This window comes from Astyanax mexicanus, chromosome 7 (assembly GCF_023375975.1).
Source record: "Astyanax mexicanus isolate ESR-SI-001 chromosome 7, AstMex3_surface, whole genome shotgun sequence".
NCBI lineage: Eukaryota > Metazoa > Chordata > Actinopteri > Characiformes > Acestrorhamphidae > Astyanax > Astyanax mexicanus.
Window position 1 is genome coordinate 18,348,193 of NC_064414.1, and position 27,594 is coordinate 18,375,786.

The following is a 27,594-nucleotide window of genomic DNA, read 5'->3' on the forward strand; positions in this document are numbered from 1 at the left end:
ACTTCACTGCAGGAGAGCGAGCGCGGTTGCTAGCTCCGTAATGTGAGCCGTGGCTGCTGGTGGTTGTTTTTCTTCAAAAAACGCGTTGTTTAGTAAAACATGCGGTTAAACCTGCTCAGATGAGTTTCGTTGAGGCAGAGAGCGGCTGTGTGTCGCGGTTTTGTTGGAAGTAGACGGTTAAGAGGAAGCTGCTTTGTTCCGCTAGCGAGTTCTCGTGTTTACAGCGCCGGATTATCGCTGTCCCCGCGTCTCCACCGAGCACCGGCCCCTTCTCGCTAATCCGGACAGCCGCTAGGCGATGCCTAAAAGCCGGAAAAAGAAGAAGCAATTGGCCCTGGCCAAGGCTCAGGCCCTGGCTCAGGCTCAGGGACCTAACTTTGGGATTCCTCCAGGTGGGCCCCCAGTCCCCGACCACCACTGGGGAATGCCTCCACATCCAGGTGACTTCCTTGGCCCCCCAGGACCTCATCAAATGGGGCCCCGAGGACCTCATCAAATGGGGGCCCCAGGACCTCATCAAATGGGGCCCCCAGGACATCATCAAATGGGCCCCCCCGGACCCCATCCAATGGGGCCCCCCGGGCCACATCCAATGGGGCCCCCCGGGCCACATCCAATGGGGCCCCCTGGACCACATCAGATGGGGCCCCCCGGACCAATGATGCCAGATCAGCGCTTTCATATGGGCCCCCACGACTTTGGACCACCTATGCCTGGGCCCCTAATGATGGAAAGGCGAGACATGGAGGAACCCAGTGATTTTATGATGAGGGGTCCCTTTATTCGGGAGGATGATTTCCGCCCTCCAGGGTTCCACCCACGAGAGTTTGAAGGAGGTCCACCATTCCACCATCCAGAGTTTGAAGGAAGGCCGATGGGCTTCCATCCAGGTGGGCCACCTTTCCCACATCCAGATTTTGATGACAGATTACAAGGCTGCCCTCCACCTGAGTTTGCACGTGGGCCCGGACCAGGACCAGGACCAGGACATGAACCTGGGTTTTACCCACCCCCATACGATTACATGAGGGGACCTGGATACCCAGTAATGGACAATGATTGTGCCCAAGTGGACCCCAGTTATATGCCACCAATGGGAAACCATGTGAGTATCCAGTAGCACCATTTAAAGTAATGTACCAGCTATTGTTTCCTTTACATTTAATAAAAAAAAAAATTAGTTGTAGATTTTTGTACCAGTAGTTTTTTTTTTTTATATGAATGATAAGCAGCCCTCCTTAACCTTACATGCAGCTTATATATTAGACATAGTGCAATCTTAAACTCCTGAATGTTCTTAACTGGTAAATGTTCATTGCTCTGTATAAATACGTAATTATGCTATTTAATTATCATTTTGTGATAGGTGTAAAATTATCGATTGCATTTTATTGTTTGTATTTATCTGTATATATCTATTGATTTTGGTTAATGAGACATATTTACTTACTTGGAATATAAAATGTTTAAAAAATGTGCCATAGGTCTAAGAATGTAATTATTGAGACAGTCCTACTTATTACAATAACTTGCATTAAAATTTATGAAGATGTTAAGAGATTTTGTGGCAGTGTTAAGATGCTTTTTACTTGCCTGGTAAAAGATTTTTAGGAAGTTGCACTGATGTGTTGGCTGATAACAGCATTTAGACTCTTTGCATCACACTGATGTGTTCAGCATGTAGTAGGCTTGTGGTAGGCCTGTTGTAGCTGAAGTAATAGAAATGTATGAGTGGATGTGTAAGATCTAGATGTACCCATGAAAACTTAGTTTGATAAGACCTCTGTGAGAACAAGGAGTTCCCCATTAACCAAGAACTGAACTATGGGTAACCTGTTATGAGAGGGTAATTGTCCCCTAATTGACATTTTATATACTTTCTCTTCTTTCATAATGAGGACACCTAATCAAATTACTTTTTTAACTTAGGAGCACACTTTTTTCTGTACATGTAAGAATGAGAATCTGTAACCAATATGGGTGTGCCATATCATATCAAATGTTTAATATCGTGAACGATATTAGACCCTGAAATATCATGCCATATCACTCACTCCTAATTATCACATCAGGGTACTATGTTTTTGCCGTTTTTAGCAGAAGAAAAATTCACACTGTTCTCATTTTCCATGATTTATCTACTAGGGATTATATCTGTCCAGTATCATTTATTTTACTTCAGTACTGGATATATGGAGATATTTGAAGTGCATTACTAGTATCATGACATTCTGGATTATTGACTTCTATTACAAATCTGATCTAAATTTAATATCTCAGTTAGCCATATCATATTGCATGCAATAATAAAATTCTAAATATTTTTTCTAATTCAGTGATTGATCATTTGGTCATATGGCCAAAGTATAGTTATCGTGAAAATACCATGAAATATCTTGATATGTTTTTAGAGCCATATCGCCCACCCCTTGTAACCAATAACCACTTTTCTGTTGTGTAATCAACAAAATGTAGGCGAATACCTAGTCTAGATGATATTTAAACATAGGTAAACCTTATGTCGGGGAGTTCTTCGAGAAGATTCTTCCACCCATCTAATCGGACTTTCAATAAATATCTCTTTGGAGAGGAAAGTTGTGACAGAAATCGTCTACAGGCCAGAAAGACAAATCAGGATATTTTCACCTCTGAATCCAGATCGTTTCTGTAGCAATTATCTAGGAAGTACATTTTCTCATTCCAATATTTTTTTCTGTACAATAATAATAATACACTTTATTTATATAGCACTTTCTTAAACACAGTTTACAAAGTGTAGAAGTGTAGTGTATAAGTTCAATTATTCAAAACAATACTTGAGTCCAGTAAAATAAAAATATAACCATAAAAAGAAATTTTAAAATAATTGAAGTAAGGTAGCTCAAATAAAAGCCTTACAGAACAAAAAAGTCTTAATTTTCCTCTTGAAAATGTTTAAATCATTAAGGGCCCTCAGGTCATCTTGGAGAGAGTTCCAGAGTTTAGGGGCGTAGCAACAAAATGCAGCCTCGGAGCTCTTTAACCGGGTGGTGGGTACCGTTAGCAAGTTTTTATTTGCTGACCTGAGGGACCTTAAAGGTACATGCCTCTCAATCATACTGCAGAGATATAAAGGAGCAAGACCATGTAAACACTTAAAAGTAAGCAATATTATTTTAAAATCAATTCTATATGATACAGGCAGCCAGTGCAACTCTTTAAGAACGGGTCTAATATGATCCCTTATCTTCACACGCGCTAATACTCTGGCAGCTGCATTTTGAACCCTCTGTAGGCTTGAGATAGTGCTTTTAGGAAGACCAGCAAGCAGTGCATTACAGTAGTCCAGGCGTGATGATACAAATGCATGCAAAAGTTTCTCACTGTCAGTTACTGTTAAAATACGTCTGACCTTAGCTATATTACGAAGATGATAGAATGCTGTTCTGGATACATTACTAATATGCCGTTTAAAGCTTAAGTCATAGTCAAATGTGACACCAAGATTTTTAATATGATCTTGGGTTTTTACTGATAAGGACTCTAAATAAGATACTGCTTCAATACGCTCGCTACCATTTCCAATGATAATAAATTCAGTTTTATCATCATTGAGCTGTAGAAAATTATAAGTCATCCAGGACTTAATGTCTTTTAAACAGTCAAAAATTAAATCAATAGAACCTTTGGGGTCAGTAGCTAAAGACATATATAACTGAGTGTCATCTGCATACTGGTGGAATGAGATATTATATTTACTGACAACTCTAGCCAGAGGAAGCATGTAGAGGTTAAAAAGTACTGGTCCTAAAATTGAGCCCTGGGGAACACCGTGAGATGGGGCATAGCGCTTAGAAGTACTTTCACCCAATGTCACATAATATTCACGACAAGACAGGTATGACCGGAACCAGTTTAAGACAAGTACAAGGCTATAAGATTTTTTTTTTATTGTGCTTTGGCAAGAAACTAACTTAAATAATGCATTGTAAGCACAGAATGTGATGTTACTTTTTATTCAACTTTATTCAACAAGGACCTTTACCATGCCAGGATATAGCTGTAAGTTTATGCAGCCTTCTTTTTCCTGTAGCAGATTGCTTTCTGAATGACAGTTGCTGTTGTTTTTTTGTCTTGTTCACATCAGCTGATTATTTATTTTTATTTTATTTTATTTTGTCATTACAATCAGAATTTGGCCTTTTATATGCCTTATATAATTATTATATAGATGCGGCATGTGATTAATACGAAGTCAGATGATTTAAAGGAGAACTTTGGTGTAAAATGGACTTTTGGTGTAGTAAAACATGATAAAAAGTACTCACCTTTGATGAATGGCACACTTCCGTTCACTCACAGCGTTCCGAGATCCAGAAATTTTAACAGTTTGTCCAAACAACCTTCAGACTGGGTGACACAGGGCATTATTTGCTCCGATAAATCACTTTTTCCACTGTTATCCAGACTCAAAGTAGCTCCACACCTCCTTGCTAGAATCCAGAGAGCCCTGACATTTAAAATAAGGGGTTAATAACTTAAAAAGTGCACAAGAAGCTCATTAAAAACCTCTGTTTACATCCTATAACGTTAGCTTCAGCTTCGAGCACCACCATTACTATACTGAACATAACAGACATACATATACATAGACTCCGCATACCCTGCCTCCTGGCGCTGGCTGCTACGCTATGCAAAGTCTATGTATATATATATGTCTGTTATTTTCAGTTCAGTAATGGCGGCCCTTGGAGCTGAAGCTCATGTTATAGGAGGTCAAATGTCCAATGTATTGTTTTTAAACAAATAATACAATGAAATTGATTTTTTTTTTCATTTTTTTCTGTGCTCTAACTTTAGTCCCTCTCTTACTGCCTCTCTAGTTCCAGGAGCAAGCATTAGGTTAACACCAGCAAGAGCTTAGTTAATAAAATGCTGTGGCATTAATTTTTTTTCTCTCTTTTCTCAAGGTTACAAATCCTTCTGCAGCTTCTGCCGTTCAGAGTAAAACCAGTCAGCAAACATCGAACCAAACCAAGAGTGAAAGTAATAAGAGTATGGTTTTGAAGACTGCAACAGCCTCTGCAAAAAGATTTGTCAAGTAATATCCCAATATTCCAAATTCATATTTTTTTCCACATCTTATTTGAGAATACATTTAGCTTCTAATGTGTATAGAATAATTTGATGCAGTTTTGTCTTTTAGACTGTGTTGAGCATATTTTGCTGTTTCATTGTGTACTTGTGCACTTAAAACTGAAAATCCATTAATTCTGTTGATGATTTTGATTAACACTGATTAACACTGATCTTGTTGTTTAGACCTCCTCCTGGAAGGTCCATGGGAGTCATTTCATTTGTTGGTGTAAGTAACTTTGCACACATTTTTTATTTAAAAGAAAAATCTATTTTTTGGTGTGTTTATAATACCACTAACTCTTAAAAGCATATATTTTGTGCATATTTTGCTTCTTATTCTCCCTTTTTTATTTTAGAACAATTATGGGTTCATTGAACGTGAGGATCTGAAGAAATTCACTTTTCCTTTTGATGCCTATTTTGGAAACCGAGATCATTTGATCCCTGGGGTTAAAGTGCATTTCACAGCAGTTAAAGAATTGGTGAGTGATAATGTTCCTTGGGATGTCCCAATAATGCAGGTTTAACTTTTTAAATGTATCATTAAATGTATTATGTGGTGCTTACAGGGAAAGGAATGTGCTACTGATGTTAAAGTGGCTCCTGGAGGAACAGAGGAGGTTGATGAGACAGTCTATGAAGGTGTGGTGATCACGCTCCTTCCAGATGTAAGTAAAATCTTTTGTAGCATCAGCAAAGTAAGGAATATGTTCTGTAATTTAATGTGAAACATTCCCTTTTTTTCTCCTTAGTAAGTGCTTATACTAACATTTGGTAATTTAGGAAGTTTTAAGCTCCTTAAAAAAAAGGTTTTAAAGCTTCTCTGGACTGTGTTTTAGTTGCCAAGTAAAACATTTGTATTTGAATAAATACAAATAACCCACATACAGTTTTGAAACCCTTTTTGTAGTATTAAAACGCTAGTTACGAATGTAACTGTGGTTCTATGAATGCTGGATGACCGCCAGAGGGCGGCTTAGCCTAGTGGATATTCCCTTGGGCACAGCAATGGACCGAGCAATTATACCAAAAAAAGCATGTGACCCACCCCTACAAGGGGCCGTCACACCCACCTATCTTCCTCGGAACAACTTCTCGCGCAACCCGCGGACTGACCGAGTGACGACAGACTCTGGCGGTCATCCAGCATTCATAGAACCACAGTTACATTCGTAACTAGCGTTCTATTTCATGCCTCCTGACCGCCAGAGGGCGGCTTAGCCTAGTGGATGACGCATACCAACTTTGTCACGAGGGCAGCACATCCAATGGCAGATTCTTGGCTGAGAGCACGGATGAGGCCAGATCCATTTGCGCAGCCACATTCAGCCGGTAGAACCTCGAAAAAGTGCAAGGAGACGACCAGGTCGCGGCTGAGCACACCTCTGACAGGGGAACACCCCGAAGTACCGCCCAGGATGTGGAAACTGCACGAGTGGAGTGGCATGTCACAGATGCAGGTAATGTGATACCAGCTGCATCATACGCCATCCTGATGACTCTTACCACCCAGTGTGAGAGACCCTGTTTAGAGAGCGGCCCACCCACTGTGCGGCCACCAAAACACACAAAAAGTTGATCAGTGGAACGAAGAGGTTCCGTAGCTGAAACATATTGCCTGAGTGCACGAACAGGGCACAGAACCGAAGGCTGATCCACAAGCTCGTCCTGAAACGCAGACAGAGCAATAGACTGGTTAACAAAAGATGATTCCAGAACCTTTGGCAGAAACACAGGATTAGGCCACAATGTGACACCGGAACAATCAGGCCACCAACGTAAACAAGCAGCACTAACTGAAAGTGCATGCAGCTCACTGACACGTCTTGCTGAGGCAACAGCTAAGAGAAAGGCAGTTTTGAGTGAAACCCATTTAACACCCGTTTGTGATAGAGGTTCAAAGGGAGCACACTTTAAGAGGCTTAAAACACAAAGTAAATCCCACTGAGGGCAGCGCGGGGTCCTGACAGGCCTTAGGCGCCTAGCACCCTTAAGAAAGCCACAGATCAGTTTGTGAGAACCTAAGGATGATCCATTAATGTCCACATGACGGGCCGATATGGCAGCGACATAAACTTTCAATGTGGAAGGTGCCCTACCCGCATCAAACAGATGCTGGAGGAAATCCAGCACTACAGGAATATCACAGTGCACAGGAGAAACCCTGAACTTAGTGCACCAATCAGAAAACAGCTTCCAATGGTTACCATATAAGAGACGGGTAGACTGAGCTCTGGCATTCTCCACAGTGTATTTCACAGAGGCAGAACAAGCCATTAAAACATCAGGGGGCCCAGAGGCCACACCCAGAGCTGGAGGCGTTCCGGACACGGGTGCCACAGTCGCCCCCCCATCTGTGAGAGAAGGTCCCTCCTCACAGGAAGTGGCCAGGGCTCGCTGCTGAGTAGGCAGTGAAGCAGAGGAAACCAGGGTCTGGCAGGCCACTGTGGAGCTACCAGCAGGACACTGTGTCTGCACTGTTGAATTCGGAGCAGGACGCTCAAAAGAAGTGGAATTGGGGGATAGGCATATAAAAGGCAGCGTGGCCATTCGTGTGCCAACGCGTCCGTCCCCATCGCTCTCTCTTCGTCCATGCGAGAGAACCATCGCTGGCAGTGTGTGGTGGTCGCACTCGCAAAAAGATCGACCGCGGCCATGGCATAACGATCCCATATTTGACGCACCACATCCGGGTGTAAGCACCACTCGCCCGGGTCCAACCTCTGCCTTGAGAGAAAATCCGCAGTCAGATTGAGGGTCCCAGCAAGATGAATCGCCCGCAGCGATGCCAGCCTGTGATTTGCCCAGGTGAGGATGCTGCGTGCCAGACGCAGAGCAGGCAGGGAACGAGTACAACCTTGGTGGTTTATGTTGTAAACAACTGTCATATTGTCTGAACGAACAAGAACATGACGACCCTGGAGTTGTGGCAGAAAATGCTGGAGTGCCAAATAAACCGCTCTCAGCTCGAGGAGGTTTATGTGGTCCTGGGCTCGGTGAAAACTCCAAGAACCCTGCACAGCGCTGCGTTGCCATACAGCACCCCAACCCGTGAGAGATGCGTCGGTGGTGATTATCTCCCGACGTGATGCCACGACCCCCAGCGGTACCCCCGCCATGAGAAAAGAGCGGCGCCTCCACGGGGCGAGAGCCTCCTCGCACCCCTGATCGATCAGCACCAGCCTGTGTTTGTGACGGATCGGATCGAGCCCCAAATGATTCATCCAGATCTGAAACGGTCGCAGTTCCAGCAAACCGAGCGGCAAAATGCACACAGCCGCTGTGAACATTCCCAGCAGACGTAACAGGTGACTGTAGCGGACGCAGCGGCCCACGTGAACTCTGGAGAGTAATCCCAGAATACTCACCACACGCTGTGTCGTCAGAGATGCTCTCATTGCTCGCGAGTCTAAGTTCATGCCTATGAACTGAACAGACTGACTCGGGCAGAGGGAGCTTTTCTCCAGGTTGATGGAAAGCCCCAGCCCTGCTACGTGAGATCGCAACACTTTGAGATCTGCCATCGCTTGCTCCCGCGAGAGTGAACAGATCAGCCAGTCGTCCAGGTACGGCAAGATCTTCATTCCAGCGCGAGTCAGCGGAGATAACGCCGCCGCCATGCATCTGGTAAAGACCCTCGGAGCTAGCGAAAGCCCGAACGGAAGAACCCGGTACTGATAAGTTCGGTTCTGAAAGGCAAAGCGGAGAAAACGCCTGTGTACAGCTGCTATGGGAATGTGGAAATATGCGTCCTTTAAATCCAGAGTGGTGAACCACTCGTTTGGCTGAATCACCTGGAGCACTTCCACGGGACAAATCATTTTGAAAGTGAATCGTTTGAGGTGTCGGTTCATCCCCCTCAAATCCAGAATCGGGCGGAAGCCGCCGTCTTTTTTCGGCACTAGAAAATATTTGGAGCAGTGTCCCTGAAAAAACACGGGACATTTCACCTCCTCTATGGCACGTTTTGCAATAAGAGCACATATTTCCTTCTGAAGAGTGTTTACATGAACTGAACTTTTTACACGTGTCTGAATCAAACGTGCGACTCACGGGGGTCGACTCCTGAACTGGAGCCGATACCCGTAACTCAGGGTCGAAAGAACCCAGCGATCCGTGGAAGCTACGGACCACGCAGCCAGCTGAGAGTCCGTGAAAACACCCACTGGCTGCCCCTGCTTGTCAGCGCGAAGCGCGCGGTCCTTTCGTTCCAGCGGGGGGGCGCCGAGGGGGAGCTGGAGGGCGGCGAAAGTGTCCAGAGATCCGAGGGGGAGATCGCCTATTCGCCTGAGTTGGCATACGCCTGATCTGATCAGAGCGAGCCTGTGGAAGAACTGAACGCGGGCGTGTAAACACACGCTCAGAGCGGTGTGATTTCGGCTGCTGCTGTCGCGTCTCGGTCATACGAGCTCGGCGCTCCAAAGCCTCTGTGGCCGCCGGTCCGAATAACTGGCCGGGCATTAACGGGAGATCCCGGAGCGCGGTTCTGCACGCATCAGACAACGGCGCTTGAGAAAGCCACAAATGACGGCGTAATCTCACAAGGCTAGCCATAAGACTGCCTAACTCCTGTGTCAGGAATCCCATTCCATGTAGAACAGTCTGCAGAGCACCTCTAAAGGCAGAAGGCATATCTACCAGCTGAGGTGAAGACTCCATTTCCAAAAGGAGATGAGAAATAGTATTATCCAGCCGGCCAATGCGCGCGTGATTGTATGCTTCAGCGATACCTTCATCAGTGCGTCTGCATGCCTTGCTTGGGCATCGGACATCAGAACGCAGCGCTTCGTCAGGAGAAACAACCAGGGAGGCGACCAAAGGCTCCACTGGAGGGATACGATCCAGTCCGTACTGAGCCGCGTCGGACATGTTCCAAAACGACCGAGCCAGGGAAGAAGGTCGAGATCGCGAAGCTGCAGCCAAAAAGGCTGACTGGAGCTCTCCCACAAATGCGCTGCAAGGAGGAATGAGAGCGGGGCTATCCGCCGCGGTTAGCTTAAAGTAAGCACTGGAGCTGGGATTAGGCTGTGCTGGAGCGGAGCCAAGCCGAGCCAGAGTAGCGCGAACCATAGTTGGGAGGGGAGAAGTGTCCTCCAACGCACTTCCATCATCCACAACCGAGCCGGAGCCGAGAGGAGAGCCCGCTGCAGAGAGGGGTGATCGTGGGAGGGAAACAGCCCGTCCAGTGTAGTCAGCAGCATTGCCTGAAGTAAAGAGGCTATCCGTGGCTGCAGTGGAGAGTAAATCATCATCATCCTCCACGGGCTCGGAGTCGGCGGTCTCAGCGCCGAGCTGGAGGGCAGCGGGCAGCTGGTGACTCTGAAGCTGAGTAACGAGAGCTTCCAAGCGGTCCAGGCGTGAACGTAGAGCACCTGCCTTCCTTTTTGGTGCTGGCTCGTCCGCAGGTCGCGAAGAAGAGCGCTTAGTTCCTGTTTTCACCATCGAGGAACCCGAGGAGGAGAGCATGGCGTCGTCGTTAATAAGGACGGACGCAAGCCGGTGTTGGCGTGAGGCGAAGGGAATTGTCGCACAATGCACGCAAGGGTCAGACAGAGCTTCACGGAGGTGAGAGACCCCGAGGCAGGAGGGGCACAGGGTGTGCGGGTCGTCTGGCTGCAGCGGCGCGAAGCACGCTCGACAGGCAATAGGCTCCATAGCAGGCGGTGCACACAGAGGATCCACGGCGGACGGGAGTAATACGCACGCGGTTATTGGACCAGCGATGCAGTAGGCCGTGGCGAGCGAGTGCAGGTAAGATGCACTAACACTCAGCGAACCCGGGCAAGCGGGGTCACCGCAATACTCACCGCCCGGGCCACGCTAGTTCTCAGGAGTGAAAACGAGAAAATCCGAAATCCAGTAGAATCCAGTAAATCCAATAACGAAACAGCTCGTGAGGGCAGAATTCTGCAGCTCCGTGAGCTGTGAACGGTCCAAGCGCGAGAGGAAAAAGAGGAAGATAGGTGGGTGTGACGGCCCCTTGTAGGGGTGGGTCACATGCTTTTTTTGGTATAATTGCTCGGTCCATTGCTGTGCCCAAGGGAATATCCACTAGGCTAAGCCGCCCTCTGGCGGTCAGGAGGCATGAAATAGAACATCTCCAAAGCGCTCTTAATGAAGTCAAGTATTGTTATTAAAATTATTAAAGTAAGACAGTGTTTGATTAGCTCACGGGATATGAGCTTCTGTCTTTAAAAATATTCTTAAATAATCTCAAGAATCTCTTCTTTCTCTCCTACAGACGTATGTTAAAAAACCTTATCCTGGCCTTATCAAAACCATTCTCACGACTGACCCCGTTAAACTGCCTTTTGGAAAATCGGATACAAAAGTCACTCTTCTAATGTTTGATCGAGTGAAATTTCAGCTGGTCACAGATATTATTACAAAAATGACCAGAGCCACAAACATCATGCCACTAGTACCCGACACATTTCAGCTCACCAAGGAAACCAGGGAAATGGTAAGCATCAATTATTTTATTTTGACCTTGCATTTGATGTTGTTCTATTTTGCAATGAATTTTCTAAGAGAAATCTTAAATGTTCTTTGTTTGAATGTCCATCAATCAACAGGGTGTGATTATGACCATCACGGGCGATGTCTGTACCATCATGTCAAAGCAGCATGACAACATCAGGTCTTCTCTCAGTGAGATTATTGGTGATGGTGAACTGAACGTTATGGATGAGGTGGAGTTCACTTTTATGACTGTGAGTCAAAATATCCCTGTTCTTCTATTGATGATTGTTTAAAGTTATTTTCACACAAGATTGATTTTACACAGGGAGTTGCGTTAATGTAGTTTTACTACGCGTTGTTAATCTTAAAGGCTGATTCACACCAGAATGTGTTGTAGGTAGAAAAACATAAGCAAAAGCACAAGGATCTGAGAAAAATAAGAATTTGAACACCTGTGACTTTGCAAGTTTTCCCACTTAAATATCATGCAAGGGTCTAAAATTTTCATATTAGGTGCAAGTCCACTGTAAGAGACATAATCTTAAAAAAATCACAATGTATTTTTTTTTAAATAATGTATTTGTGTTACTGCTGCAAATAAGTATTTAAACACCTACCAATCAGCAAAAATTCTGGCCCTCAAAGACCTGTTAGTCCATCTCTAAAAAGTCCACCTCCACTCTTATTATTATTCTAAATTTGAAGCACCTGTTTGAGATTGTTTACTGCATAAAGACACCTGTCCACCCCAAACAATCAGTAAGACTCCAACTACTAACATGTCTAAGACCAAAAAGCTGTCCAAAGACACCAGAGACAAAATTGTAGACCTGCACAAGGCTGGAAAGAGCTACAGGCCAACTGTTGGAGCAATTAATAGAAAATGGAAGAAGCTAAACATGACTGCCAATCTCCCTCAGACAGTTATGCATGGCACATGGCACAATAAAAGTTAACTTCTCCCGAGCGCAAATGTGAAGCTCGCGAGCCAAAAAAAGAGAATCGTGTGCACGCTGAACAAAAAAACGCTCTAGAGCTCCATTTTTCTCCTGTTATTTTTCCCTCTTGAATTCACAGTTCTCTTTGCAAATTACCTGCAGCTGCTGGTTTTGCTTGAGCGAGGCTTTTGCGCTTGAATTTTGAAAAGGGTGCTTTTAACAGTTGTTTGGATGTTAGCATAGCAAGTTAGCCATCTCTGGATTCAGGTAGAAGCAAAATCACTGAGCTATATATATATATATATATATATATATATATATATATATATATATATATATATATATATATATATATATAATAACTACATTACACCATCTCTCAGTGTAAAACTAATCTAGTGTTTACTAGCGTTCAAGTCTGCTTAAAAATAATTCAAATATTTATCCTTTAGGTAAAAGACACATTAAAGGCTGTCAGGCTGAAGAAAGTTCCAGACGGCTCAGTGGTTTTTAATTTAAAAGCACAAAATAAAATTGCCCAGGCTAAGGAGAAAATTGCTGTTCCTTCTGCATCTAAAGACAAGGTAAATCATATTTTAATATCATATATATATATATATATATATATATATAATGTGTGCATAGTAAGTGTTTAGCTTACCCAGTTTTTGTCAGTACTGCTTTATCACATTTTGGTCCCTTTTGACAATATTTAATTTTTGAAATAGAAGGAATGGGAAGCAAAGTGTCTAATGAAAGTACCTGTGTTATCTTTCTTTGTAGTGGAAACCAGTGACCTCAGAACCTGGCTGCGAAGAATCAGAAGATGAGGTAGATGTGGGTAGTGAGGTGTATGAGGGAACCATCATCCTGGCCATTCCAAAAAATCCTGAAGAGGTGGTGTATTATGAAGAAACAGACTTAGACAGTTATTGCTTTTTCAGTAATGTACTTCATGACCACAATATGTGAACAAGAAACTATTAATCCTTTCGCCAACATTTGCAGTTGCACTTTGGTTTTAGGCAGATGGTGTATTCTTGACATCTGCCAAACCGAGGAAAATCTAGATTATATTCTGTGTTTCCTGGACAGGAAACAATTAGTAATTAATGTGAGCGAGTGCCAGATTGACACAGTCATACTCTGTATCTCATCAGTGTTTCAGTGTCAAAAATGCCCATCTCTGCTATGCTAGTAGGTGTGATATATATTACCTAGCTATGGTTAGCAACATTACTCAAACTCAGTGATTACCTGTTCAGCAAATAAATAGCCAGATCACCATATCCATGGCTGCAGCATGTTTGCATGCAGTTTGTCTATACCTGCCAACCCAGGGTGTGGAATTGGGACTGGAGAGGCTACAAAGTAGTTTTGTAGATATATAGCAATGAAAGGCTGTATATTAGTGAGTGTTTAGCATGCAGTTTAGCGGTTAGCATACTATCATTTGAGCCCGTGTGACCTATCTCTTTAAAGGTAAGCTGTTACTGGGCCTAGATGTTTCAACAGCACAAAACCATATTTATGCATTGCTACAGAAGCTCAAACAGGAAAAAAACACTTCAGACTCATTACAAGTGTGGCATTGTGGCACATATATGATGTGCGTATTGTGCTTACACAACACTTACATAATAATTGTTTGGAATAATTTATTATACTCAGTTAGAATATATAGGGTTCTTGTTAATTCAGTTTCTATGATGGTAAGCTTGAGGACATTCTTATTTTATGTCGGATTAAGTGAGTGCTGGCCACACTGGCCATGTTACTTTGTAATTCATTGATTTAAGCTTTATAATATAGACATTGACCCAGAATTCCGGGGCATCGGTGCATTCCTAGTTTGATAAGGATGTATGCATTTATTGGTTTAATGGTACACTATATGTCCAAATGTTTGCAGACACCCCTTATAATTAGTGTATTCAACTACTTCAAGTTGCGCCCATTGCTGACACACGCCTAAATGCGCACACAAATCTTAATGAAACTGTAGAGAAGTATGATCTCGGTGTGAAATGCCGACACCTGTTGAATGAGTTGGAACGTTTGGGATGAGCTGGGGTAATTATGAGCCAATATGTTACCCTACCAAAGCTCTTTTTGATGAAGAATTTAATTCTCTGTTCAACAAAAGTAGGATAAACTGTCCATATAGTCAGATAACACGACTGGAGTAATAAATCAGTTGCTTTTTATCGTTTACAGTTTAAAAGCAAGTTGCTTTAGAATACTTTGTCATTTTTAAAGCACCAATGTACTAATGATTTCTTGTTTTGAGCAGACCGGGAAACAGGAGCCTTCTCAAGGTGTTCTGGAATCCACAGTGGAGGATACACAGAAACACTTACCCTTTAGGTCAGCTGACATGATCACGCAAGCCACAATGTTTGTTGGCGACAAGGTTTATTTCAACATCTCTATCAACAAGAAAACCCAGGAGGAGCGCGCTGTCAACATCGAGTTCCAGCCAGACTTCCTTGAGACAGATTCTGAAGAGCAACGCAAAACAGTGAGTCTCATATGCATTATTAGTGCAGTAAAAAGAGAAGGACAGATTTAAGTAGAGAATGAGGCTTTTGAGCTGCATTTGTCTATATGCAGGGCTCCACATCTCTGGTTTAAAACTGTTAATTCTAATTTGCTGAAATTGGGTATCCATGATATTTTGTTTATTTTGAAATTTCATCTGTTAACTGAACAACATTTAACAGTACCAGGACTTCAACAAGTGATATGCATCAATGCAAAAGTACCACTCTTAAAGGTGGTATATCTGACATTAACGTCTATTTTCATACAAAAGGCACACTGGATTATAAAGAGCATTAGGCGACACTAGTAAGGATGCCTACATTGAAATAAGCAAGGGTGTCGCCATGTTTCCCTTCTAATGGGGAAAGCGCCTAAGTAAACAAAAGCGTAATTAAAAATATATATATTCTCTTTCAAAGTCAGGCGAGTGCTGAATGTTAATCTACACAGATTTTTCCCCTGAAAACTGTTTATTTGAGTAAAGTGCTTCCATTTATTTGCAGAGAATTTAAGTAATTTGTCCAAGGGTACGTGCTAGCCAGCTGAGGTTAGCAGCGCTAGCTAGCATGATTAGCACTGTCAGCCAGCCCTGGTTAGCAGCATAGCCAGCTGCGGTTATCAGTGCTAGCCTGCCCTAGTTAACAGCGTAGCCAGCCGTGGTTAGCAGTGCTAGCCAGTCGCGGTTAGCTGCGCTAGCCAGCCGTGGTTAGCTGCGCTAGCCAGCCCTGGTTAACAGCATAGTCAGCTGCGGTTCGTGGTGCTAGCCAGCTGTGGTTAGCTTCGCTAGCCAGCCGCGGTTAGCTGCGCTAGCCAGTCGTGGCTAGTTGCGCTAGCCAGCCGCGTTTAGCGGTGCTAGCCAGCTGCGGTTAGCTGCTCTAGCCAGCCGAGGTTAGCGGCGCTAGCCAGCCGCAGTAAGCTGTCCTAGCCAACCACGGTTAGCAGCATAGCCAGCTGAGGTTAGCAGTGCTAACCAGCCACTTTAAATTAAAGGATTTTAGGTGCGCCTTACAGTCCGACAAATACGGTCATAGCATACCAATAATTTTGATGTAAAAATGTAGTTTAGCTCAGGTTTGTAATCTTATCCGCAGAGGTCCAGTGTTGCTGCAGGTTTTCTGTCAGTTTAAAGACTCACCAAGTGATTAGATTGGGACAGCTTCAGGCCAGCAGCCAAGCTAAACAGGATTGCAGCAAGACAGCCGCAATGCTGACAGGCACAGTGGCCGTGATCTGCAGCACTGAAGTAGGATAGTGATTGGAGAAGGTTAGCAGTGATGCCGACAGGTACAGCTGCGGGGCTCAACAGATTATAGCAGGATAAATGTGATTCAGCTAGGAAATGTAGGCTTGAAGCATGATTGCCACAATGCAAACATGCACAGGATCTAGCTTGTACAGGTTTGGAGTAGGAAAGACACAATTCTAAGCCAGTCTGTGACAGTAGCATAGTCACAATGCTAACAGACATAGCATCCAGGCTCAGCAAATTGGAGCAGGTTAGCCACAATGCTATCCGCCGGGTTCTGCAAGGTTGGAGCATTGCGTTGGTTTCTTCAACAGCCACGTTCTCTAGGATAATTAGTTCTCTGGCTAAATATGAGGTGTTTAGCAAGGTGTTAGCCTCAAACGTTGCTCTTTTGTTACATCTAGCGTCAGATTGGATAGAGTAATGCAGCTTAAAATTAAACTGCCTTGCATGTTATCAGTTTTAAACATGGGCAGTCTGCTTAGCCGCAGTTACTTAAAGTGTTAAAAATATAAAGCTATTTAGAACTAAAACTTATTTAATTGTCATTTAGAATTTTATTCCTCTTTTATTGTATTACACACAGTAAAACAGCTTATCATGGCTTTGCCTTCAGCTTTGTGCAATTAATGCTTCAGTATTTCTTTCTCTACTAGGGTATTATTGTAAAACTGGAGGAAAAGTTTGGTTACATCAAGACTGCACAAGACCAATTGATTTTTGACCTGAGCGAGGTCATGGAAAGTGGCAAGCTCACTTTGTTAGAAAAGGTTGAGTTTACTGTAATAAAGGTAAGTGTCCTTGTTTAAAAACAAGGAAGTATGATCTCAGCAATTACTTACGTTACTTTCTTTAGATTATTTACAAATCTTAATTGATGTTGTATGTTTTTTATATTTCATATAATTCCTGTTTAACCTTTAAGAACGAAGGGGCCGAAGAGGTTAAACGAGCTATTAGAATCAGGAAGCTGACTGGGAATGTCTTTATACCTGTGCCAAAGTTAGAAGGCCTTGGGGAAAAAGAGAAGGTGCCTCATACATCTTAAATGACAGTTAACAGATTTCTGTATTAAAACATACCATTTAATACTGAGCATATTATATATTATGTTTTGGTATTTGCAGAAGAAAATGACAATCAAATTGCTGGCTGAGACAAAAGACCTGATTCAGAATGAGGCAAAGACTGAAGTCAGAAATGGAGGTTCAGTGGCTGCTAAGTGAGTAAATAATAAGTACACCACAAATGTATCACACACAATGACTATTTGGAAAAAGGCAAAATTGTGTAAACATTTTAATCTTATTTTAGTCTACTTATTTCTTCTGCTAGCCTCAGTAGCAACCTGCTATAGTCATACATGGATATTTTGGCCTCCTGTCAATGTGAAAATACTGTTTTCAGTTAAAACACTGTCCAAGGTGATGTGAACAGATAAAACTAAGCATTATGAAAATGCTGACATAACGCATGCATATTTGAGGCCAAATCTCTAATACCTCCTTTCTCCCTATATACTGAACTGGGGCTGGGAATATACCAAGTTCTTAGAAAAATCAAACATTTTTTATACAAGATATAAGAAGAGACAATATTGTTAATATGTTGCGCTTTCACAGTTCTTGCATAGCTACTGCACAGTATGTTGTGTGTGGGAAACATTTTTTTTAAAGAATCTGTTATTTATAATTTATTTGTGTTATTTGAATTGCCTTTCAGTTGTTGATTATGTAAAATGTTAATAGAACTACAAGGCTTCTCTGATGCACAGAATATGGCACAGAATGATAAAAGTGCCTGTATAAAATCTGGATCATGTAGCTTTATCTCAGAAATGTCTTTTTGTTTTTACCTTATGGGATGGAAAAAATATTAAGATCTATATTGTATATCACCATATTATTAGTATCCATATTGCCCAGTTCTATACTGAACTACATAAATAAGGTATAAAACTACAACATCTGCATGCAATATAGGACTAGAGCTCAGATTGTGACACATCAGTATATGTATTCTATAAAAAAAAATGAGGTCTAAGGTGTAATAACATTGTGCCAATGAGTTGCATTTATTGAGCAACAAAGAACCTAATGTATATTATGGGAATAAGGTGTGGTGTTTCACTACTGATAAAGTTACTAAGCTGTGGAAAAGAAAAAAAAAACGAAAAAAATGTAAATTAGGAAACTCCAATTTATTTTTCCCCTTCAGGAAACCAGAGACTAGAAAAGAAGAAGCCTCCAAAGCTGTTAAACCACCAACAAAAACACAAAAGCAAGATGTGAAAGGTAAACAAGAGAAGGATAAAGTAGATAGACCGCGTAGCAGAAGCAGAGAAAACAGCCGGCGCAGGAACAGTCGAAGCAGGAGCCGCAGCCGTGATAGGAGTGGTAGCAACAGGAGGCACAGGAGCTCCAGCCGTGAGAGAAGTTACAGCAGGCACAGGCGGAGCTGCAGTCGTAGCAGAGATCGGTCGCACAGGTCGAGGCGTAGTCGCAGTCGTAGTAGAAGCAAAGAAAGAAGCAGTCGAAGTGGAAGGAAGAGAAGCCGCAGCCCAGAACACAAGGATGGCCGTCGCAGAGACCGAAGCAACAGCAAGGAGTGCAGCAGTAAGAAACGCAGCCGAACCCCAGACAAAAAATCTGAGAGCGGAAAGAGTTCGTCCAAGTCTGCAGCCAGCTCTACATCTGCTGGAGGTGTAGAAGATGAATTGGCACAGAAGAAGAAAGAGCTGTTGGAGCTTAATGAGTTGATAGCACGTAAAAGGGCCATCATTGCAATGGAACAAAACACCAAGACGTTTAAAGATGTTCTTGAAATGGACAGAAAACAGGGTTTTGCCACATTTGATTATCAGCACAAAACCTGTCTAGAGAACACATGGACGCCTGACCTGAAACCAGCAAAGTCCATTCTGAAGAAGCATTCTGATCCTCTGACTGCTGAACGTCAGGTTTGTTGTCTCCTACAGTTAATTAATCTACAGCTATTTCATTTATCATGAATGTGCTGTTTGCTTCAGCCTCTTACTCTTAGTTTCTTTTTGATTTTTCTAAAGGCAAATAAAAGAAGCCTGAGTCCAGAAGAGCTAGTGGAGTACCCAAAGATCAGTACAACTACCAGCCTATACGCTTGTCCAGTCCCTTCATGGATGAAGGAAAGTCCATTTTCCGAAGATGAAGATCAAGAATTGCAAAGAAAAAAGAGGCAGTTAGAGGAACTGAGTGAATCTATTGCACGCAAACGAGCAATTGTGGCCATGAAACAAAAAAACAGGGTCTTTTCTGATGAGCCCGAAATAAAAAAGGAGCACGATGAGGATTCATGCTCTGATGACTTGGACTTTTCAGCTCCAGTTAAGAACACCTGGCAACCTGAAATAAAACCCGATCTCCAACCAAAGAAGTCCATTTTAAAGAAACGATCAGAACCACCAGCTGACCAGCAACAGGTCTGTTTTGCATAACTGGTAATCTACATAGATTTTATTATAGAAACATGTTGTGGTGCTGTTATTAACCAAAAGGGTTAATATAATATGATATAATGTGATGTTGACATTGGTCAAGGAACAGTACACCAGTGTCAATATCTTGTCAATATAGCACAAACTTTTAATGTCTTAGTTATAATTGTACAGGAACTGTTTCTAATTTCCCAATCAGCAGGGTTACAAGCAACAGCCAAAACATTAAGGCTGCATTATTGGCTGGTCCAATTATCCCATTTACCATCTTACATACTTTTTATTGTACATATGTTCGATGTGGGATGCTGTGCAAATAGTCCATGGGTAAAATCTCCAGCGTTTAGCTTTTTGTGGTTTAGATATTAAACAATGAAGGGCTCTTGATGTCACGTGTCCGAATTGATCAAGAGCTGAGTCAGCGCCGAGCACTCAAACCCGAGAAAAACAGCATAACAGTAATCGGCCCTTAAAACAGGCTTTTTAAAAGGTATATAAGAGTGTTTGTTTTTCTGGGATTAAAATCGTGAATTCAGCTGTAACTGGAAATATTTGCACAAAACTGTGCTGGACTGAGGTGCACAGCTTTTGAAACGTGCATTTACAAGCACGTGCCCAGCCATGTGGATGAAGGCCATGCAGTTACCTCGTGCTTATATCTGCTTACACCCCCACTGCAGGGTCAGAAAACAAATGCTTCTTTTATTGTAAGAAATAAAATGCCTGCCTAATAACTGTTATGCTAATGTAACACTACTTTTACTCCTTTACAAATATTGTTAATGATGTGTTTCAGTTTAGTAAATTATGAGGGCTTAGGATAATGTTTTTTTTCATTCTTTATAATGTAATCTTTCCTTTGTTTCACAGATGGCTACAACCTCAACAGCTTCACAGCGTTACAGTCATTCTCTTTTTCCTATTTGTAACCCCCCTGAAGATGATTACTCTGCTCTCTCCAAACCCCCTGGGTTCTCTCATAACGATCTGGAAACAACCACTAACCAACCAAATACTTTTGGTATTTTCGAGAGGGTGATTAATAAGGGATATCCTACTTCACATTCAAGCGAGACCTCTCCTTTTATTAATCAACCTGGCCAACCATTGTTTCCCTCTACATCAATATCTGGACCATTCTGTGGCGAAAAAAGTACAGAAGAGGCCAAAGCCAGTTCCTATGAAAGCATTGCTGATCAGCCCTCCACGCAGTTTCCTACAGCCCAGCCTTCAACTTCAACAGATCAAAAGCGCAACCTTGCAACACAAATGCAACGTTTCCTGACTGCTCTCAATAAGGCAGATTCAAATTTGGTGTCTTCCCTGTTGCGAGAAGGCAAAAAAGACCCTCTGGGGACCCTCAAGCCTCCACAAGTTCAGTCAGAAAAAATGACCAGCAAGGAGGAATTGTATGATCCTTTTAAGGAAACAGAAGACAATGAAGATCTCCTGCCACATGAAAGGGCTGTACAGGATGGCAGCGGATTTTCTAGACTTGTTGGAATGAAATATGGAGCAGAAGCTAAGGCTGAGAATCGATTCTGCTATGAGGAGAAAAAGGCTTCTACTAGTCAGAGTAGAATTTCAGAAGAGCGTAAGCATTTTTCTGAACATGATGAATATGAGCTTTACGGAGGCTCCTACAGTAATTTTGAGCATCAGAGGCGCTCCCAGGAGGGCCATCAAAATATGTATTCACAGGGTCAGGACTTGTACACAGAAAACAGGGAGAAATATGAAGGGCAGAAAGGGTCTGAAACGTACAAGGTAGGAGGCAGTGGTGTTAGCCCGGTGGTGCAGCAGAAGCCAGAGAATACCACTGAAGATGCATCCAAAAAGTCAGAGCACTTTGAAAAAATTCAGAATTTACTGCAAACAATTGGTCTGAAACTCAACACAAGCGAGGTTAGTAAGTTAGCTGACAGGACAAGGGAGCGGCTGTATGGCAAGGCCAAATCTCAGAGTGCATCATCACAGTCGTTGGATCAAAAAGAGATGCAGTCACGTAGAAATGATCGAAGAGGTAGCAGGGCAGATTCATCTGATTCTGAGGGTGTCCGTTCTGTATCGCCGGCTAGATCTTCTAATCGTGAGGTTTATATGAGCTACTGGGACTCTGTTAAGAAGAGAGATCAAAGTGATGATGAAATAGGTGGTATTAAGGAGAAGGATCTTCTAAACCTAAAAATGACTATTAAGAACAGTCCGGAAGCAAGACAAGTGACACCAGACCCACACAAACATGCATCTTCAACAATAGTCATCCAGGATTCTCCTCAACACACCAAGGAACTCCCGTCAACCTCGGCACAGTACGGCATCAGTTCCTATTATACTCAGCCAGCCACTGAAAGTCTTTGGCAATCTAGCTATCAAGACCAGAATTTTCAGGATCCAGTGTCTCCATATGGTTCTATTCCTCCAAGTCCTCTGCCTTACGCTGCTGGAATTCACATGCCACCCCCTCCTGGCTATGGTCCCTATGGTACACCACCACCACCACCATTCCCAGGCCACCCTGTTATCCCCCCTCACTTTTCCACACCAGTTCTTCTCGGACCTCCTTCTGCCCCTCCGTTTCCACCCCCTACTAGCCTATTTGAAATGTGTATGCCTCCATTAGGCCTTGGCTATACCACCATAAATACTAAAGTTAAGGCCAAACCCACTGCCCCAAACAGATGCTTAAAAACAATAGAAACTGTGCAAACCAATGAAACCAACAAACCTGCTAATAAACCTGCAACACCTACACAGGCTAATGTAAATCTTCCCCTTCTTAGTGTGCAGCCTGCACTTGTTACCATTCAGACAGTAGAGCCTACAGACGCCCAAAAGGACGAAGATTCAAAACAAGCTGCACCTATAACCGAGGAAGACATCAAAGCTAAACAGAAAAAGAGGGTATGTCTCAATTGTTTCTATGTTTTTAAAATCTATTTATATATAAAAAAAACAAACAAACAAAGTATAATTGTGTTTACCTAACTTAATTTTTCGGTCTTGATTACCATTTTGACTAACCAGCTCATCGTCTACTGGAGGACCAGTCAGTGCTGTCGGTTGTTTAAATATGTTCTGAAGAAAACAGTTCTCGCACCGTATTCCGCACAGTAATGCTTCACTAATGTTACGACCTTGAGAACTTTTGTTTTTCTGCGATTTTGTTCTGAGCAGCTGGAGCAGTTTAACCAGAGGATGAGACTGAAGAAAGAACAGCAGATGGAAGCACAGCGAGCTCGTGGACAAAGCCAGAAAACCACAACAGGTACCACCCTAGAATGTCTGACGTTTATAGGGTCTTAGTAAGAAAGTGGTTTTGAAACACCAGCCTAATGTTAGCTGTGTGTTCAATGTAATACTGGTTTAATCTTGACATGAACATCACGCAAGCAATTATTGAAACAAAGACTTTTTTTGGGATTAGATTAGAAAGGGTAAAAGTCGTTGCTTTTGCTTGCCCTCATGTCTGATTCGACCAGTTTAAAGAGACTCTCAATAAGTACAGATAGGTAAGGTTCTTGAGGTAGGTGAGATTTTTAGCTGGAGTCTGGTAGATTTTCCTTTTATGGTAGGCTTGTAAAGTCAAAAAAAAGAAAAGGAAGAAAACTTGGCTGGTTTACATCACACCAGTGATAGCATTAGCTTTTTTTTTAGCACTGGAATTGGAATTGGAATTTTTTTTGTAATAAGTCTTACTAGACTGTTGCTGGCTTCTCAGCACATATGTTGTTAACTAGCTGATTGTTAGGAAGATTGTAGGCTGTCCAATAGTTTAGCTAGTTTTGTACCCGGTTTTTAGCTTTCTTTCCGGTGTGTGGTTAACTAGTCTGAGGTAATACAATGAGTCCTTTAAAAAAAGCTAGATATGCAGCCTAAAAGTGAAACCCTTTCACCAGGTTTAATTTAACCTTGCATGGACAGTCAGGAAAGCCTTTCCGTTATGTAGTAGAGTCTGGTGGTGATGTGCTACTTGTCAGCAGTAGTGACAAAGTGTCAAAACCACAACCGCTTTAGGTGTGGAAAGGCTTATGTTAGTGAGGTTCATGGTGTGTCACTTCCATGTACCGCACTCTCAAAACTTAAGTATGCCAGGGTAACTTCAATGTAGAATTTGCCTGCGTACCTTATCTCCTTAGTGGGTTACTCTGGCATAAGGTCTATAACTTGGGTTTGCATTTTATGAAAGTGTTGATTATGTAGGTAATTTGGAAGCAATTTTAGATTGAGGTTGAGATGGACAGGCATTCACAGGGACTCTTAAACAATTTCAGACTTTAAAGAAAAAGTATAGTCTGAAGGACCACCATCTGGTCTATTTCCAACCAGACACAAAAAAGGGTAAGAGCATGTCCAGCAGCCTAGCAGTCAGTAAGTAGTAAGGGAGATCTCACCTCGCATCTGATCCAGATTCTGAAACATATGGTGATATATGGTAAGTTGGATGACATTTATGTTAGTTGATCTTTTAATTTTGGCTAGATCAGAGATGCATATAATGAAAGCTGCCAAAAAAGATCAGAACTTGTATGTTGAAGAGTTATAAGAAGACAAAGTGGAGGAAAAGTGATAATTGAATGCATTGCAATTCTCTCTAGAAAGATTTTTATGCACAAAAAGGTCCCTTTTTGTTGTTCTATGTCAATAGTACTAACCATGGGGTGGCCAATACAACAGAATTTTATAAGATTGTGATATAGTAAATACATTGATTTGCCATGATACACAGTATACATTTTTGTGTGTATTGTGGACATCATCAGTGCCTTAGTGCATCATTAAACACTGCAATGAGCTATGTTGATCATTTGCCAAAAAGAGCGGAATTGGTCCTTTTTTTAAATATCAAACAGGGTAGCAGTTTGAAGTATGTACTATAATTGGGCATTTTTTATTTAATTGCTGCTAAATAGCAAGATCTAATATATGTACAATATTGCCCACACCTTTACAATATAAATATGTATAGTACACTTCTATACTTATATTTGATGGTGTAGCAAAGCCTTTGCTGCTTGTGAAGATGGATTTAGGACGCATACAATTTTTTTGTATAATTACATCTTGGCGACCTCAAACAAAATCACAATTGAATGAACTTCTGAGGTGCCTACAGTGGTTATTCTGAAACCAACAATTTGTCAAGGACACTCAAACTTTTGCATCTATTCACCTTGCACCACATTGTTTGAGAGAAAGCTTAGCCCAAACTGATTTCCCATTAAGTTTTTCCATTCCTATTATTATCCAATATTTATTTTCCAGGTTGCATAAATGTCAGAAAATTCTAAATGTGGATCAGCTCAACTTTTAGGGGGGAAATTCTTCGCAGCTTGCTTGTCTAGGCATACTGAGATTAATGTTCCCCCTATATTGTTACATCTTTACAGGAAAACTTATCCGTATTGAGGTAAAGAACGTGTGGATATGTGGCCACTCCCTGGTGTTCTGGGCAGAGAAGAGGGCCACATCTCCTGAAATTGGTATGCAGCTTGGTATGGACCCCAACACTGTGCGAATATGGTGGAAGGGTGTGCAGGGCATGACTTGGACACAGCTTTTGCCCCAGCTGCTCCAGCTCAAGGACAACTGGCCCAAGCCAGATGTGATCCTTATACACCTGGGAGGAAATGACCTTGGCAAGACCACCTCAGAGGCCTTCCTTGCAGCAGTGAAGAAAGACCTGATTTCGATGAAGAGCATATTTCCTGAGTGCCTCCTGGTTTGGTCTGACATTCTACCGCGTATGGCCTGGAGGCACTCGGAGGACAGTGTTGAGGTGGACAACTTACGCATGGCCATCAACAAAAGCATACGCAATATTGTTGCGGAGGTTGGTGGTTCCTCGCTTTCTCATGAGAACATAAAGCCTGGTTTGGACTTGGGCCTCTACAGACCTGATGGGGTTCACCTCTCAGGCAAGGGAATAGACACTTTCAATCTGAACATGCAAGACTTCCTTGAGAAGTGGGAAAGTGAGATAAATGATAGAGAGCCTTCAGAGAACTAAGGCGTTTGGATCCACTTGTTTTTTAGTGCTATTCTGCCTCTGTACCTTCTTTTTGTACAAATGTCTTTGCAGTTCATTATTGTATCACATTCTAATGTTGTCAGGGTTGGACTCCAACCTGCGGTTAAGCGCTGAATGTCACTGCATGTTTTAAATGATGGATTAAAATCTTTTTGGTAAAACTAATTCTGTATTCTTTATAAACATCAGCTCGGTGTATTCATGTTTATTAGGTGATTTTGATTTTTGTTTTTATTGGTTATGTTTTTTGAAAACTGTACCAAAACATGAAAAAAATAAAATAATGCAGGACTTTACAGCGTCTGTTCATTGACCATGTCTGCATGCTCTCCATGTCACAATATTTATAGCATGAATATCCAACATAGAATGTACCTTTCTATTGATTGTTTACGTATTACTAATTTTACTATTGACTAAATGTTAACTTCTGCTAGAAAACCCCTAAATTATTGAAAAGAGACACTTTTCGTTTGTGTCCAAATTTAGTCTTTTTTTAGGCATAATCTCTGTCTGGAACACCAACCAACCCAAAGAGATTTACTCTACCCTGGAATGTCAGTGGATTCAACTTCCTGTGTTTTCCCTGTTTCCCGTCATCTCATCAGTAAGCCAGTTGGCTGTCTATACAGTGGTTGCCTTTCTCTTCTGCAGGTTCTAATGGAAGCCCTTAGCTTATCCTGTCTTCTGGATAGACGTTTATGTAGGTTTGGAGCATCTGATGGATGGCCGTGTACATCTTCTGGAACAGAACAAAGACATGAAAATCTGACCTATGAGAAGATCCATCAGTCCCAAGAAGGAGCTGTATTTGGTTCTAATAATGCTGAATTTGTATATGAAGACCATGGCACCTGTAGTATAGCACAGATTTAAACAGTTTACAACCATTTACATTAGTTTCTGTCATTATGCTAGAAATTTGTATACTTTTTTTTTGTACAAACTTTTTTGGTAGTTAATTGTACTGCCAGAATGAGTGTGTTTATTTGTTTGCACTGCAAATGTCTTAGAAATAATGGATTGTATATAAAGGAGTATCTTTTTGAAATGTGATTCAGGCTAGAGTATGTTCCACATCAGGCCCACATATCAGGACATGTAAAATGCTAAAAATCCATATGACGTTTAACTGAATTTCATCTTTCTGTATATCAGAACTTGAACTAGATGAACAGAGCATTTCAAGAATAAAAATGGATTAGTACACGTGTCTTGATTGTTTGTTATATAGTTACACACTAAGAAAAAATGAAAAGGGCAGGGTTTGCTTACTCATACTTACCTAATATTACCTATATAATTGCAGTTATAGCAACATTGGTTTTATAAAATGAATAAACTCAGTATTTACCAGTTGTCCAGCATATGCTACTGCTGTTTCTATCCGTCATTAACTTTTTTTTTTTATTAATCTTTAAACACAAGAGGGTGAAGTGCTGAATAGGCTTGCCTACTGTGGTAAAAAAAAAAAAAGCATTTTACTGTTGCTTGTTCTTTCAAGCTGTTGTGTTATTTGTTTGTACAAAATATCACAGGGTTGTACTAAAACACAGGGTTGTAGCTACAGATCCTATGTTGTGTTTAGAGACAGGAACAGTTGCCTCAAACTAATATATACCTATTATATGTAGATAGATTATACTATAGCTAAACTGATATATACTTTTGACTCGTATAGAGACTCAATAGGATCACAGTGGAACTTTATTTAGCTATTATTATGTAGCTATTGCCCTGAGGTGGTTTGCAAGTGGGCACCTGTAAGCACCCCCGTTGGAGA

The 27,594-nt window shown here is 42.0% G+C and overlaps 1 protein-coding gene across 3 annotated transcripts; it reads left to right on the forward strand.

Annotated features, from left to right (window-relative positions):
- si:dkeyp-121d4.3 (uncharacterized) lies at positions 1–27,018 on the forward strand. Of its 3 annotated transcripts, none has more exons than XM_049481802.1 (18): positions 1–1,105; positions 4,950–5,080; positions 5,302–5,344; positions 5,475–5,600; positions 5,688–5,786; positions 11,360–11,581; positions 11,694–11,831; positions 12,971–13,102; positions 13,302–13,415; positions 14,812–15,039; positions 16,965–17,099; positions 17,234–17,338; positions 17,436–17,530; positions 18,526–19,267; positions 19,373–19,765; positions 20,651–22,684; positions 22,958–23,048; positions 25,171–27,018. In XM_049481802.1, the coding sequence occupies exons 1-18, from the start codon at positions 299–301 to the stop codon at positions 25,788–25,790; spliced, it is 6,255 nt and encodes a 2,084-aa protein (XP_049337759.1). In that variant the 5' UTR covers positions 1–298; the 3' UTR covers positions 25,791–27,018. The 3 variants fall into 3 exon arrangements, with proteins under 3 accessions (XP_049337759.1, XP_049337761.1, XP_049337760.1); XM_049481804.1 differs by having other exon boundaries at positions 26,466–27,018; XM_049481803.1 differs by lacking the exons at positions 16,965–17,099; positions 17,234–17,338.
- The last annotated feature ends 576 nt before the right edge of the window (positions 27,019–27,594 follow it).

Coding starts and splice junctions, on each gene's coding strand:
- si:dkeyp-121d4.3 (XM_049481802.1), top strand. CDS start 299: ATGCCTAAAAGCCGGAAAAAGAAGAAGCAATTGGCCCTGGCCAAGGCT. Junction 13,103..13,301: donor CTTCTGCATCTAAAGACAAG/GTAAATCATATT, acceptor CTTTCTTTGTAG/TGGAAACCAGTGACCTCAGA. Junction 15,040..16,964: donor CTGAAGAGCAACGCAAAACA/GTGAGTCTCATA, acceptor TTTCTCTACTAG/GGTATTATTGTAAAACTGGA.